The sequence below is a fragment of the Columba livia genome, chromosome 1 (genome assembly GCF_036013475.1).
Source record: "Columba livia isolate bColLiv1 breed racing homer chromosome 1, bColLiv1.pat.W.v2, whole genome shotgun sequence".
Classification (NCBI taxonomy): Eukaryota; Metazoa; Chordata; class Aves; order Columbiformes; family Columbidae; genus Columba; species Columba livia.
Genome location: NC_088602.1, coordinates 127,542,992 through 127,557,377, shown reverse-complemented (window position 1 = coordinate 127,557,377; position 14,386 = coordinate 127,542,992). Strand labels below are relative to the sequence as shown.

The 14,386-nt window shown below is 41.4% G+C and overlaps 1 protein-coding gene across 1 annotated transcript in view; it reads left to right on the top strand.

Moving 5' to 3' along the window:
* Positions 1 to 5,150, top strand: part of MAN1A2 (mannosidase alpha class 1A member 2) — a 151,005-nt gene extending 145,855 nt beyond the window's left edge. The window contains exon 13 of the mRNA XM_005506260.3: positions 273 to 5,150. Within this exon, the coding sequence (XP_005506317.1) occupies positions 273 to 405 (133 nt within the window). The 3' untranslated portion in view covers positions 406 to 5,150. The remainder of the gene's footprint in view (positions 1 to 272) is intronic.
* The last annotated feature ends 9,236 nt before the right edge of the window (positions 5,151 to 14,386 follow it).

Below are 14,386 nucleotides of genomic sequence, written 5' to 3'. Positions count from 1 at the left end.
GTCTTCGAAGGGAGTCTTGAAAAGCAAAAGTTACTTGGAGAGACTAAAACGCTGTCTTTACAACAACTTTTTGTTGAAAGGCTTGATAACATGATAACAATGTCTTTTCAGATCATTATAATAGAGAAGATTGTTTGGGTAGTATATGAAGAGAGTAACTTGTTTATAGGTTTAGCTGCTGACTGGTGGGACCTGAAGCTGCTGTGTTGCCCCTTTCTGCCTGTTGCTCTGCTTTAATACTCACCATTTTTCCTCTCTATCTTGATATCTAGGTATTTGTATCTGCTCTTCTCCAATGATGACCTTCTACCACTAGACAACTGGGTTTTTAACACAGAAGCTCATCCTCTGCCTGTTTTACACTTAGCCAACACCACACTGTCAGGAAATCCTGCATATCGATAAAAGCAGCTCTATGAAGAGGAAAAGAGACTGTTTTCAGCTCTGATTTGTTTACATGGACCACTTGAGACTTTAAGCAGGAGACGAGACAGACGTTTGATAAAACTAGACCTCTGAGTCAAGCAAATGCCGGCGTGAGAAACAAAGCTCTTCAACATATAGATAAGTTAAAACTGAAAAAAGAAAAAAATCTGTTTTATACATGACCAAAACACATTAGTGTGATATTTGCAGGACAGAGACTTCATGCGCTTTGAACCCTAGCAAGGCATGGAATCTAATGTTTAATTTAAAAGCAGCAGCATAAGGAAGAAGAGGCTTCTTTCCCGTCCAGGGAGAGGAACTTGCTGCTGTTGGCTGTGGCAAGGAACAACGCACCAGCCACTTCTTCAGATCGGGTGGGTTCCAAATAACTAGATTTTCTTTTTCTTTTTCTTTTTGTTTGATGATGGCATGAACAAAGCAAAACAAAAGCAACATCACTGCACCAGCAGCATCAGGATTTGAATTTTTATTCTGTACCTGTCTGAATTTTCTAAGGAGCATCCGTTTGTCCAGACTGGCAGCCATTCTCAGGGCCTCTAAAATATCAAAACAAAATTCAAAACTATAAAAACTATTTCCTCCTCATTTTCCCTTTTCAAAATGATGCTCAAAGGCCTGTGTTGTATTCTTACATCCAAAAAGCAATTAGTAAGCATTTGGTTTGTGGTTCACTGTCAGCAACGTGGGCTTAGTTCATTTTGCAAGCTGCAGTCACACAGTGGTGCATATCACAGTGGTAGGAAGGAGCCTACGTTTCCCTTCCTCACAAATCTTGTCATATGAAAAAAAAAAGCATTCTCTTATTATTCCTGGTTCTTTTAGCTAAGTAAACAGAGATGACAGCATGAGAAAGAGAGTCTCTCATAGTTTATATAATAGGATACAGTATATGGCACTTAAAAATGCTACCTTGGGTTAAGCAGCAGGAGTTTGTTGCTTTATATTTTTCCACACAATCAGGATCTTTTCTAAAAGTTAAATTTCGTTCTTTGGATGCTATTCATGGAACCTTCTTTGCAGGTATGTGCATAACAGAAGCCACAAACTGCCTTTGATTTAGTTTACAGAACTCTTTTTCTTCTCTGTGCTCTAGCACAAAGCCAACATGATCTTCTTTGGAAACAACATCTCTTACAGATGAGTGGAAAAAGAAACTGAAGAGTCGCTTCTTCCATTAGTTTATAAGAAATGAGATGCTGTTATCTGCACATTTTGGTTTGTTGGTTTTTTTTTTTTGGTTTTGGTTTGTTTTTTTGTGGTTTTGGGGTTTTTTTTGTTTGTTTTTTGTTGATGTTTTATTTTTTGAGTACTCCTAGGCTGGGCTGGTCAGTATCACTTAAATGGATGCTTCAGTCTTCACTTATTTGCTGAAGGAAGTTTCACCTTTTCAAGTATATCTCAATATATTTTTTTCCTACTGTTGCTCCAGAAATCCTTACAGCTCCAATTCTTCTTTTTATTCCCCTTTATAGCTCTAAAATCCTTTTGCCATGGTGACTGGCCCTTTTGCTGCAAAAGAGCTGTGAGGTGCTCCTTTTCTTCCTTATTAGTGAGTTGAGTCTTTAAAAAAAATCTTTATTGTGTTTTCCTACTGAAGTGAGTGGAAGAATTCTTCAGTGAGCTACAGCAGCACAGCATCAGATCTAACAGGAGCGAGTTCTATTTCTCCCCCTCAAAAAACACTAATACATTTATGAAGATTTATATAGAAAAACTTTTTCCTCCATCTTACTATAATGTATCTGACTGTACATTATAGTAGCATTTTCGCCATAAAATTTTTCTTCACTCATCTTTGATACTAACTTAGAAACATAGATCATCACGTGATCTAAGGAAAAAATATTATCAGGTGCTTTTTTCCAGACAGTTACTTTAGTTTAAGAGGAAGAGTTCATAAAGCTTGGAAAAAACTCCAGTCTCAATGTTTTTACCTTAATACCAGTTACTTAGTTACTGTAATTTGCAGCAGTATCCTAAAAATAATTTGCAAATTGATAAAGTAATTGATATAGTAAAAAATACTGATTCAAGTAATTGTTTATTTAAAATTAGGAATAGCTTAATAAATAGATTCTTCTTCCTTGTCCCACATTAATTTATTTTTCTAATGAGTATTCAGGGAGTTACTGAAGAACTAGACATTTTTCATTTTCTGAAGTTCAGATATGTTGTGTTTTCAAATTTTTTCCCATCCCATGAGAGCCATTATTAGTTTAAAACTGTACTCAGTTGCCTTGTTCTCCTAAATCTCTCTGGGTATAAAGGAGAAAGAGGTAAAGCAGACTATTCTGGGATTTGAAAAACAAAAAAGAAAGAAAGAAAAAAGGCACTTTCCACCCAATATACCCATCCCCATACAACTCCTGGTAAATGCAGATGCAGAATGGCTGCCAGTCTGTTGAGGGAAAGGTCAAGGACAGAATTCTGGAGTCCCAGAAACAGCAAACTTATCATTGTTTGCTGCTGTTTCACCCCCCTCTTGTGAATTAAGGAGCAACCCTTCAAATCAGTTCCTCCATGAATCCAAATGGGTTAACTCACTGCCACAAGAATGCTTGAATTGAGGACCTAAGCCATTTCATGTTATGGGATGGTGTTTTTCTCCAAGCAGTTGTACAGTACTGCTGTTTCTTCTCTGTAGACAAGCAGCAGGTACCAAATAAAGGACACTTGTTCCTTGTTTTCCAGTTATCCCAAGAGCTGTCAGTTTCTACTCTTACCACTGTTTAAAATACAAACTATCCTTTTCCTCCAGGAGCTACTGCTGTGCATAATCTATCAAAAATAATGCATTTTATGGACTAATTGCTGTATCATTTGTGAATCTCTCCATCCTGAGATTTCCTAGAGCAAGCTGAGTTTGGAGGTAAGGGGTTCTGAGCAAGGTGGGTGCATAATAACCAACTGAAACTTCTGACTGAAGTGATGTGCCCTCGTTCTGAGTCCTTCACAGAAAAGTAGGTTCCGATCTGCAGAATGGTGTTATGTACAACCCGAAGTTCAGACTGTTTTCCCTCTGGGTACATAAGGTACAGTAGAATATTTCCATTTTCATTCTGTTGCTGCTGTCTTACATACTTTCATGAAGATAGAGTGTAAATTTAAGCACAAAATGACTTTTTAGTCCTAGTTGTTTCTGAGTCTTGCACTGTATTCTCTAATGAAACAATCCTCATTTTCTTTAAGTAGCTGTCCCATTTTAGCAATTTCTACAATATCCTCTCCTCTTACAGGATAAAATAAAGAACAGAAAATCATGTACATTTTTGGCACACTGGATTTGGGCAAGAGCCTGGAAATCCCAGAGTTGTCTATTTCCTGTTTGCATGCAGTCAAAACAAGGATGTTCAGTTCTTTTCCTTATCCAAGCCTCAAGCTTGCCTGTTGGTCAGGATCTACCAGCAGGACATTTTTTTTTTCTAACACTTACAGCTTGACATTTCAAAGCAGCCAGATTTTGGCAGCTTCCGTTGACCACCCTGGGGCTGTGTGTCTCCTGCAGTCAAGAAGTCAACTTCTTAGTTTTGTCCCCTAAACAAAACCAAAACCCTCGAACGATATCCTGGGTATTCATTTTGCTGCACGGTGTGGTCCGTAATACTGAATGCTTAAGAAAAGTATGGACAATAGTAAGTACCCTGGAGTAAAGGAAAGAGCAGGTAGTCCCCTGTGCCAGTCCACACCTTTGAAGCTCCCTTAGCTCCATACTCCAAAGTTGTGGGTGGCTGTCTTCTGCCTCCCAGTCACTGACACATTCTCACACAGCATTTTATGAGATCTGGGTGTCAAATATCCAGGTTCTGAAAAGTGAGAATAATTACATACTCATCGTAATGCCATCCTATAGAATTAAAGGTCTGCCCTCTGTGTAGATATACAGCAAATCAACACCCTGTCAGGCTGGTATTTGTGATCCTCTCTTCTGTCCCTGAGGAAATAATATTACAAACTTTCATAACATGACCCTCCTTAGTTTGAATGGAGGAATGGTTAATAGCATTAAAATTGAAAGATCAACAATGTAAACTGGTATCCACAGAAAATGGTGAGGTAGTTTACATCTCAGGGCTGCAGTAACAAGCTTTTAGCAAACTGAACCTGTTCTGTACACTAGTAAGTCTAGTCCATGTTTTTAAGGGGTCAAATAAGAAATGGGCTTCTTGTTACCAGAGAAGAATGAAAGCAAGCTCTTGATCCACACGGTAGTTCAGAGATCTGTTCATCCTGATAAGACATCCCTCTTTCACTCCTTGAATTTTGAGAAACAGTCTTCTGACTTGAGTTTGAGTTGCCAAAGAGGAAACCCAACCTCTTTCGCAAGTTATGTGCGTACAGCTGTAGCAGAGATGATAAGCACGAGCTGCTTCAGCTGTCGGCCCCTTTCTAACAAACTGCTCTGTAATTGCTCAGAAAAGCTGGGAACCACCCAAGTCGAAGGAGACAGCCTGACTTGTTATGGTGAATTGTTGCCTTTAATCCTAATCGCTTGGTGGAAGTTGGGATTTGCATTCTGCCTTTATTCTTGCTTTGTCTAAAACTGACAGATTATTTTTCCTCCAAAATAATAAAAGGGCATAAGTCAGTCTTCTGATGTGGAAACCTTCTGCCTCTGACCTGGAATCCTGCATATGTACTTTTTACAGATTAAAATAATATTGTATATAAAAAAGATTGAATAAAGAATGTCTTTAAGTGAAAAATATGCATTTTGTGTCCTTTGCCTCCACTACAGCCTCCTGTAGCCCTGGACTGTGAAGATGATCCTATTTCATAGGCTTGGTGGTGCTGCAGCTTTTCTTTCCCCTGCAGCTCGATGAGGGACTTTGTCAAATTAAACATGTATCAAGACCCCCTCTTGCAAAATTAAACCCCTGTGCCCTTTGCTTGCTTCTACAGGTCACTCTAGTGCTCAAATTTTTTTTCAAGATGTAGCTAAAAGTACAACAGTTGGAGCCTGTTTCAGTGTGCTGTTGTAAAAGCCACCCAATCTCACAAAAATTTGAGTTTTCTACCCTTCTGTTAAATTTGTGTGAAAGTGGCTAAGAAGTTCAGAGATTCTTAGTGGTGAGGATAAAGGGGGAGGCAGACAAGGAGTGCTGCTAAATAAACGTATGTTTCTTAAGACACCACCTTAAAACCTCGGCTTTTCTTGAGACTAAATAGCCAGTGAGTCGGCCAGCTAAGTCTGTCCATCCCTCTGCCCTCTGTGAAAAGGAAGAAGTTTGTAATTGTTTAAATGTTGTTCACAGGGAAATCCATGTGAGAAAATTGTTTTGACTGTGCCTATTTTCCCCCTGCACGTTTAGTCACTGTAATTGCTGCTATAGCTCTCCGTTTTGCAGTACAGCAAGCGAATAACCAGATTTGCTCTCTGATTGACGTTTACTGTAGATAATCCCTATTGTCTGACATCACACATATTGTTTATAAGCGGTACCTTCTTCTCATGGCGTTCCATGACTGCCATCCTGTGTGTCCCGTTTCAGTGTTTTATATCCAATGCCCAAACTTCACGGGGTGCTTCTGCCTCAGGATGCAGAGACCTCCTTCAGTATTACTTCATAAGAGAAAATTGCTTCCAAAGTGCCATGACTGACACATCCGGAATATTGTGTCCGGTTCTGGGCCCCTCAGTTCAAGGACAGGGAACTGCTGGAGAGAGTCCAGCACAGGGTAACAAAGATGGTTAAGGGAGTGGAGCATCTCCCACATGAGGAAAGGCTGAGGGAGCTGGGTCTCTTTAGTTTGGAGAAGACAGAGGGGTGACTTCATTCATGTTTATAAATATGTAAAGGGTGAGTGTCATGAGGATGGAGCCAGGCTCTTCTCAGTGACAACCAATGATAGGGCAAGGGGCAATGAGTGCGAAGTGAAACACAGGAGGTTTCATTTAAATTTGAGAAGAAACTTCTTCTCAGTGAGGGTGACAGAGCACTGGAACAGGCTGCCCAGGGAGGTTGTGGAGTCTCCTTCTCTAGAGACATTCAAAACCTGCCTGGATGCCTTCCTGTGTAGCCTCATCTGGGTGTTCCTGCTCCAGCAGGGGGATTGGAGTAGATGATCTTTTGAGGTCCCTTCCAATCCCGAACGTTCTCTGATTCTGTGACTCAGTGCAACATGACACAAAGTACAAACCTGCCATCCTGGCATGCCATCCATCTGGAGATCCAGTTTCGAATTCTGCTGTTGTTCCCCAGCTTTTCACACAAGCACTTCATGTTCGTGGTGCACCCAGCTTCCTACCACAGTGCCACTTTTGCATCCATCCATCCGTCTTCCTGTGGTGTGCTCAGCCTCCTCATTGAAGTTCACTTCTTTCATCAAAGCATGTTTGCTGTGTCTGTGCATGTCACACAGCCTCAGCCACTGAGCCCTGATGCACAAAACCATGTCTCCTGCTCTGGTACTATCAAGGTCTCTACTTTGTGTATAACATTTTGGCCAATACTGAAGGCTTTGTTACTGTCCTGGCTGCTTTCCAAATGGGATCCTGTCCTTTGTGGTTGCACTGCATTGTTTCTGCCTCTTCAGTGGTGAATTGTTCCACCTCTGGTTCTACCTCTTCTGAAACACACTTTCTTTGCATGTCCTCTATCTGAGGATATATAGCAAATATACTTTTATTTCTCCTTTGGCACTCTGCCTGCGTGTCACCCGCCCCCCTCCCTTCCCTTGTGGACTCTGTGATTGTGTGTGCTCCTTCCTGGAGACCACGTGCCTTTCCTATGCATATTAATTGGCTGTATTTCAAAATGCTGAAATTAATCTTTAATGGGTTATTTTTAGTCTTTATCTTGTAGCTCTGGGAGTTGGCTTCTCTCAGTGCATAGCCATAGGCATTCCGTGGGCTTTGGAAAGGAAACATTACATTATTTGTTCCTTTTCACATGTGGGATGTGTGAACGTTGGTGGTGATGTCCTGGATTTTATGTGAAGAGCAAGTGTCTTTTACAACAATATTTCACACCGAGCAAACTCCCATGTGAAAATGTTTGAGAAGAGCAGTCACTCATATAGCCAAACTACTTAGAGGTAAAAATTCAGGGAAGGATTTAGGGAAGAAGAAAAAAGTACTGTGTCTCACTGGTTGGGTAGTGATAAATAGAAAATCATCAAAATACTTGCTATTAAGTTTTCTAACATGGTTATTGAATTAGCTTCCACCACTGGATTTGCTGTGGCTGAATCAGAAACAGATTGCATGGTTTCCAGTGTACAAGTAGTTATTGGCAACAGCTATGATGTCTGTCTGTTACCTCGTAAACCAGAAAGGATGAGCTGCTGCATGACTGAGGAAATAGTATTATGTGTTGGTTTGGGATCACACAGAAGTTTCATGTGAACCACATTATGATACGGTTACCAAAAAGGAAGAATGTCCCCAAGTAATTTCTTCCACAAGCTGGTGCTGCATGTCTGCATGCCCATCTCTACCAAGCCGTGCTGAAGCTTCAGCAAGGAAATCAGTGGAGGAAGCCACAAAGACTACAAGTGGATGCCAGCGGTCTGCTGCATCACCTGCGACAGAGGCCTGTGCACAGGCTCCATGAGGCGAGGTGCAGGAAGATTTCTCATGTGGACAGATAGACCCATCCATGACTAGTGTCTGCATTGTGCCCAGCATTCCTGTGAATCCCTCTACAAAGTTTCTGGCTTCACTTGAACCATCTGTGAGGCCCCAGAATGTATTCCGAAGAAAAGAGTCACTGAAGATGGAGAATTACAGTGTGTTTCAAAAGAGGGACCCAATTTGAATTATAATAGCTTTGAAATTGGGTTCATCTTTTTGAAACACCCTGTACTTAGGATACCAAAGACAAAAGTTTTCGGGGGAATCATCATTCGCTAGATGAAGGATGTATGGTACATCTCATGTAACTGAACTTCAGCAATGTATGCAATACTGCATCTTGATTAATTTGCCTTGAAAATATTAAGTTGAGCACAAGAGCTGCACAGTGGATAAGGAAATGGATTAAAGGAGAAACAACGAAGTATAAAATGGAGAAGGAAAATTCTAGATGTTTTAGTGAATGTCATTAAATCCTGGTACGAGAACAAATCATCTTTAACGGTAAGAAGAGTTTGCAGCAGAAGAAAGTTAGGAGGAATTGTCAATAAAGAAAATGAAGGATCAGATAATGTTGAGGCCTGGAACAGCAGAAGACAAAAGAAATTTAAAAAGTCAAAAGGCAAACTTGTTCCTCCAAGGACTAGGAATAAAACTGTTCACTATAATCTGGCATGTTGTCAGTCTGAAATCATCAACAGTGAGAAAGACCTGAACATATAGTCAGCCATAATGACACAGGTCACCAATGCAAGGTGAAGAAAAAGTCAAGTGAAAATAAAAGAATGGCTGTGCTGGGTCAAAACTAAGGTCTGTCTAACCCGGCATCTTGGCTCAACACTGACCAAAAGCAGATTCCAACAGAAGAATAGAAAAATAGGTATGAATTGATACTTCATGGATGTGCCCTGAAATGATCTGCAGCTTGCTGAGCCATAGGTGATGTCTTTGGATTTAATAGCCCTTGACATACAGGGAGTGGGGGATGTTCTTAGGAATTAATCCGGTCACTGAATCAACAGAGACTGTCAGTGTGCAGAACAAGCTTTGCCAGAGAGCCTCGTGGCGTTGGCAAAGCGCACATGCCTTGAAAGGATATTTCTGATGAAACATTTTATCAGTGTTGTAGAAAGCAGGACGAACACATCTGAGTTATGGTGCATGGTTCAGGTCACCTGTATTTAGAATGGTTTGTCCCAGTGGAACAGATGTAAGACAAGAGTATTTTGGCTTACCAGGGAATGGAGAGTTGGTGTCAAGAGAGACGAGAAAAAGAGTTTAGCCTGGCAAAATGGAAGACTCACAGAGGGGACAACTGCTGTCCACAACACATCAAGTGGGTAATCATCCCAGAAAGGAAAAAAAGTGTTTTTCCTGGAGGATAACCCTGGCAAAAAGAAACCCACACAAATGGATACCTGCAATATCTGAATAATATCTGACAACAAGGTCCTAGAAGTAGAATACCTGTTGATCTGCTGAAGAAAAGGATGATGTTATGTGCTTGTCTGCATTTTCAGGTACCTGAATCGAGGACATAGGAGGTCCCTTCGTGTCCTACATTCTGGAGCTCCTGTGGGAGCTCTGCATCTAGGGCTGAATTTACAAAAGACCTTTCCTTTGTGCTGTTGTCTGTTTCTAGTGCAGGGCAAGTGTTAAAAGCCATTGGATCAGAAAAAAAAAGCTTTTCTTATCTGCATGGATGGGCGTAATTGGTTCACGTTTGCTGTGCTAGCTGCGTAATGATAAATAGAAAATCATCAAAATACTTGCTACTAAGTTTTCTAACATGGTTATTGAATTAGCTTCCACCACTGGATTTGCTGTGGCTGAATCAGAAACAGATTGCAATGTGTTGAAACCCAGTCCTACCAACATAGGGCGCCAATCTCTTTTATCTAAAGATTTGGTATTGAACAAGAAATGTGGAACAAGATATCACAGAATCACAGACTGGTTGGGGTTGGAAGGGACCCCTGGAGATGATTGAGTCCAACCCACCTGCTAAAGCAGGTTCACCCAGAGCAGATCACACAGGAATGTGTCCAGGTGGGTTTTGAATGTGTCCAGAGAAGGAGACTCCACAACCTCTGGGCAGCCTGTTCCAAGGATCTGTCACCCTCAAAGTAAAGAATATGATACTAAAATAGAAGAGTGATACAGTCCACAAATCAAGTCCTTTGTGCAGTGATTCTTACACAGCAAAATAAATAAAGATCATCAGTACCTTCACAGAGATAATTTCTGAAGATACCATCTGTTGCATGCACTTATATTCTGTTTTGCCCATATTTGTATATGGCTTGTCTTGTCCTTGATTTGGGTACATATCCCATTATTATTATTATACTTGAGCTGCTTTATGTCTGTGGGTTATTTCTATACTGATTAATGTTTACGTCAAGGGATTTCCTTGATAGTTCTCTGGCATTTTTGCAAGCATACTCTTAGATCTACACTGGTACACAGTTATGCATTTTGTGCACTTAGGCAGGCAAATAATTTCAAAGAATCTATACATTATTGCTGTTAGTATGCTCAAATCTTAGAACCAGTGTTACTTGGACAGCCACCTATAACAAACCAATACTATAGTCTCCTAAAACCTTATGCTAAGCTCCTATAAACTCAGACACTGTAATCCTACTTGTAACACAGCAAGGCTAGGTTTTTAGGATCTCATTAGATATTTTTTTTAGCTGAACTGGAAGTTTCCCCCAGGAAAAGAATCCCCAGAATCTTTCAATTACCCACCAGTCATCAGTTTGTGGGATTAACTGCTTTCCTGTGAAGCAGAGTTTGATGAGATCAGAGACAACAGGGAAAGATTTAGTGCCACATCCAGGAGACATTGCTGCATTGATTTTTTTATTAACTTAAATAATACACAAATACTGCTTTCCCAGGTGTGTAGTCTAAGGAAAACTTTCTATATACTGTCTCTGATTTCTTTAAGTTCCTGCTCATGCTGTTTCTTAATAGAGCAGAAGTCTATGGGGAAAACTCATCAACCTTTCAGAGAGCACAGTGCATAGCCCTGAAGATGTTCCCTCTGAACAGGTTATTTTCAGTGCCAGATGCTTGCTGGCTGCATCAGATGTCCATGTCCATATTTTACCCCTGCAGCAAAAATTTCTCTGTCAGTTTGAGCTGTTGGGAAAGGGCACTGATGTGTCCGGCTGTACTATGGTGCTGGTATCATCTTCCTCACCTCTCTGTTGGCTGCTGCATCCTGTGTTCAAGGCATATACAGGCTAGTCAGCCCCAAATTTGAAAGCCATTAATTGCTTTCAATAATAGTACACAACTAACTTCCAAAATGGTGACACTCATAGTGTGTCTCCCAAACGCTGAACATCCTTTCCCTACTGGTACATGTAACACCCGATGCCGCTGACTCACGGGGATGTGCTGAGTCCGCTGTTTCAGGAGCCAGCAGGGATGGTGGCGATTTCATGATGTGGGACGTGAATTGTGACCGTAAGGAGCCTCCTTCCTGCAGGGGAACAAACAGGCCTGGTGAGAGGGTCTGGTAATCTCTGTGGACACCATGGGATTTCAACAGGCTCTTGTTGAGAACAGACTATAGTTTAGATTTTAGCTGCTTGTCAATCCCAATTTTTCAAAAGCTCTGAGTCAGGCTGCAAGAATTATGAGATTGCTTCTAAATAATAAGTTCGAGGATCTTTTTCCATGTCTTCAGGTGTTGCATGTTTTTTTTTATCTTGAACCTTTCTTTGGGTCACTCACAGTTTAGTATTTCCAAGCCTCTCCCTTCCCTTTTCTTCCAGAATGATTATAAACACCCTTAAATGCAAAAGAAAGCTTGGTATATCTCCCAATCTGGCAGAGGTTCCAGCACTTTATGCCAGCATCATGAAATAATCAAGAATGGGCACTGCTGCATTAATCTCACCCTGAGCACTGCTACAAAGGTGGAAGTGAGGGCAACTTGCTTTTTGGAAAGCAATTTTTTTTAAACTTAAATCTGATACAGACACAGATCTTCATTCCCCAGACATACCAGGCAATTTCTCCTGCTGACTGCTCTGGTTCAAGCACACAGAACTGGCAACATCCTGTTGTTAGTGAGACAACTCACAGTAGCCAAGTACAAACACAATGCTGAATAACATGGCATCCAAGTAAATTGTGCTGTGATACAAATGTGAACCCCACCATTACTTTGAGTCCTTGCACTGATCTTTATGCAGGTAGGTTTATTTTTCCACTCCCAAGTGAAAAATGAATGGGATTCATACACTTGGCCTGAACTCCATCACCTATAGTTCTTCCACCATGCACTGCAAGAGTACTGGGTGGAGAAGGGAAGGGAGACACTGTTTTTTTTTAAATTCTGTACTATGTATCTGTCTGTAGTGAGGCCCACGCAGACCTCCAGTGTATTAACCAATCTGTCCAAAGACAGGAATGGAATGCTAGACATGCTGGGTCTGGGAGAACCTTCCAGATGGTAGCAGGGCTGTGCTCTGGTTGTTCTGTTGTCACAGCTGAACAGGGCATTACTCCCATTTGAGCAATCTTTACAGAAGAAACCTAAGTCCTTTTCTTGAAATAGATGCATCAAGCCACTCCCGTAAAGTGACATTCAGAAATTTTGACTTGTAAGAGAAAGAGGGGTTGCAAAGGACCCAAGAATGTGAGGAGAGGTGGTGAGCTGAATACTTGCATGAATACACGTCCTAATCCTTTTGCTCTGACACCCAGTAGTAGGCAGCCTGCACCAGCAACCTTGCACTGTAGTATTTGTCATAAAAGTGCAGGCTTTGTAAATACTCAGCAGTCGGAATATTAAATTGCGACTGCACAGAGCAAGTGAGGGCAAACTATTGCTAAAGATACCATCTTGTGGTGGCAAGAGGCACAGACCAACAGAGCCAGCAGATTTAAATTCTGCAAGGCAAGCATCAATCCCATCGATCAGCTGATCATAAACTCCTTCCTTTCCAAGCAAAGGATGCCACTGAGGAGTAAGTACTGGGCTCAGATCTCACTCTGCCCAGGGTGTCCTAGGCCAAGAGCTGCAGGGAAGTGACACATGACAAAAATCACAGATATATACTGCATTCACCCCACCCAGCAGTCACCTGTGACATTCCTGTCCAAAACACCTTCCCCTCTGAAAGGGCGACAAGAGCAAAATGCAGACCTGGTCCCTATACTGGGATGTCACCCAGATCTGCCCAGTGGCCACTTCCCAGCTGCTTTTCCACTAGATGGGCAAGCTTTCCCCTTGGCATCTCTGCCACCGGGCCCTGATGCCCAGCAGAGATTTCAGAGCACAGCGAATCTGCCCGGTCCCTGCTGTTCCCGCAGCCCAAGTCCAAGCACAGAGACACTGACAGGACAGGCAGCTGGAGGAGATCCCAGCTGGGGTCTCCGTCCTGCGGTGGAACCTGGCCAATTTGCAGTCTATCGTGGTGCATGTTATGTGTGACACTTTCTTTTTTCCCTTCCCTCATTTACAGCAACACTGTGAACAGGGATCACAGAGTAAATTAGATCATCGTAAAAGTTACTCATTTTTCTCTGTAAAGGCCTAACTAGGAAATTTAAAGGGGCTGAGGAAAAGTCCCTAGAAGCCAGAAAACTTGAAACACTGGAGAAGGGCCACCTTAACTACTTCTCACAGGTAAAACCTACTGTGCCATGCTCAGCGTCAAACAGTTTTCATGTCTTGGTTATTCCTTGTGGCTGGCCAGAAAGACCACATTGCTCTAGCAATATCTGTGTGCCAAAGTTTATTTCAAGGGCCCCACAGAAAAGAGACAACTATTGCAAGATGGACCAAAAGGAGCCTGCCCATAAGGGTGGCTGTCTTGAACATAGCAGTGGGAATGCACTGTTCTTGATGTCATCAGCATTTAGAAGTGTGTAGAAAGACCAAGTATATGTAAAAATCCAGTGTGCTTTTGCTCTAGATTAATTAAAAAGCTCATATACCTAAAGTTGCATGTGGGATTATCAGGAAAAAAAAAAAAAATGTATATCTAGCTCCTGATGAAATCACCACACTGAAAAATTTGAGATTCAAGAATATTTGAAAAAGAAAATAGCATGTAATGAGAAAATGAAGATGCACCATTCATTTAAGTTTTTACAAAAAAGTCTGAAGGGATGAGGTGATTACAGAGTACGTTAAGTACCTTCACTGGGAGGAACTTCAGAGTTCTCAAAAGCTTTGTATTCTGGTAGAGAAAGCATAATAAGAAATCAATAGCCAGAAACGGAACCCTGACAAATCCAGACTGAAAAATAAGGCATACTTTTTTAACAATGAAAAGGCTTAATCATCAAGAAAAGTGATACATGATAAGATTCTTCTTTCCTTGACACCTGCGGATG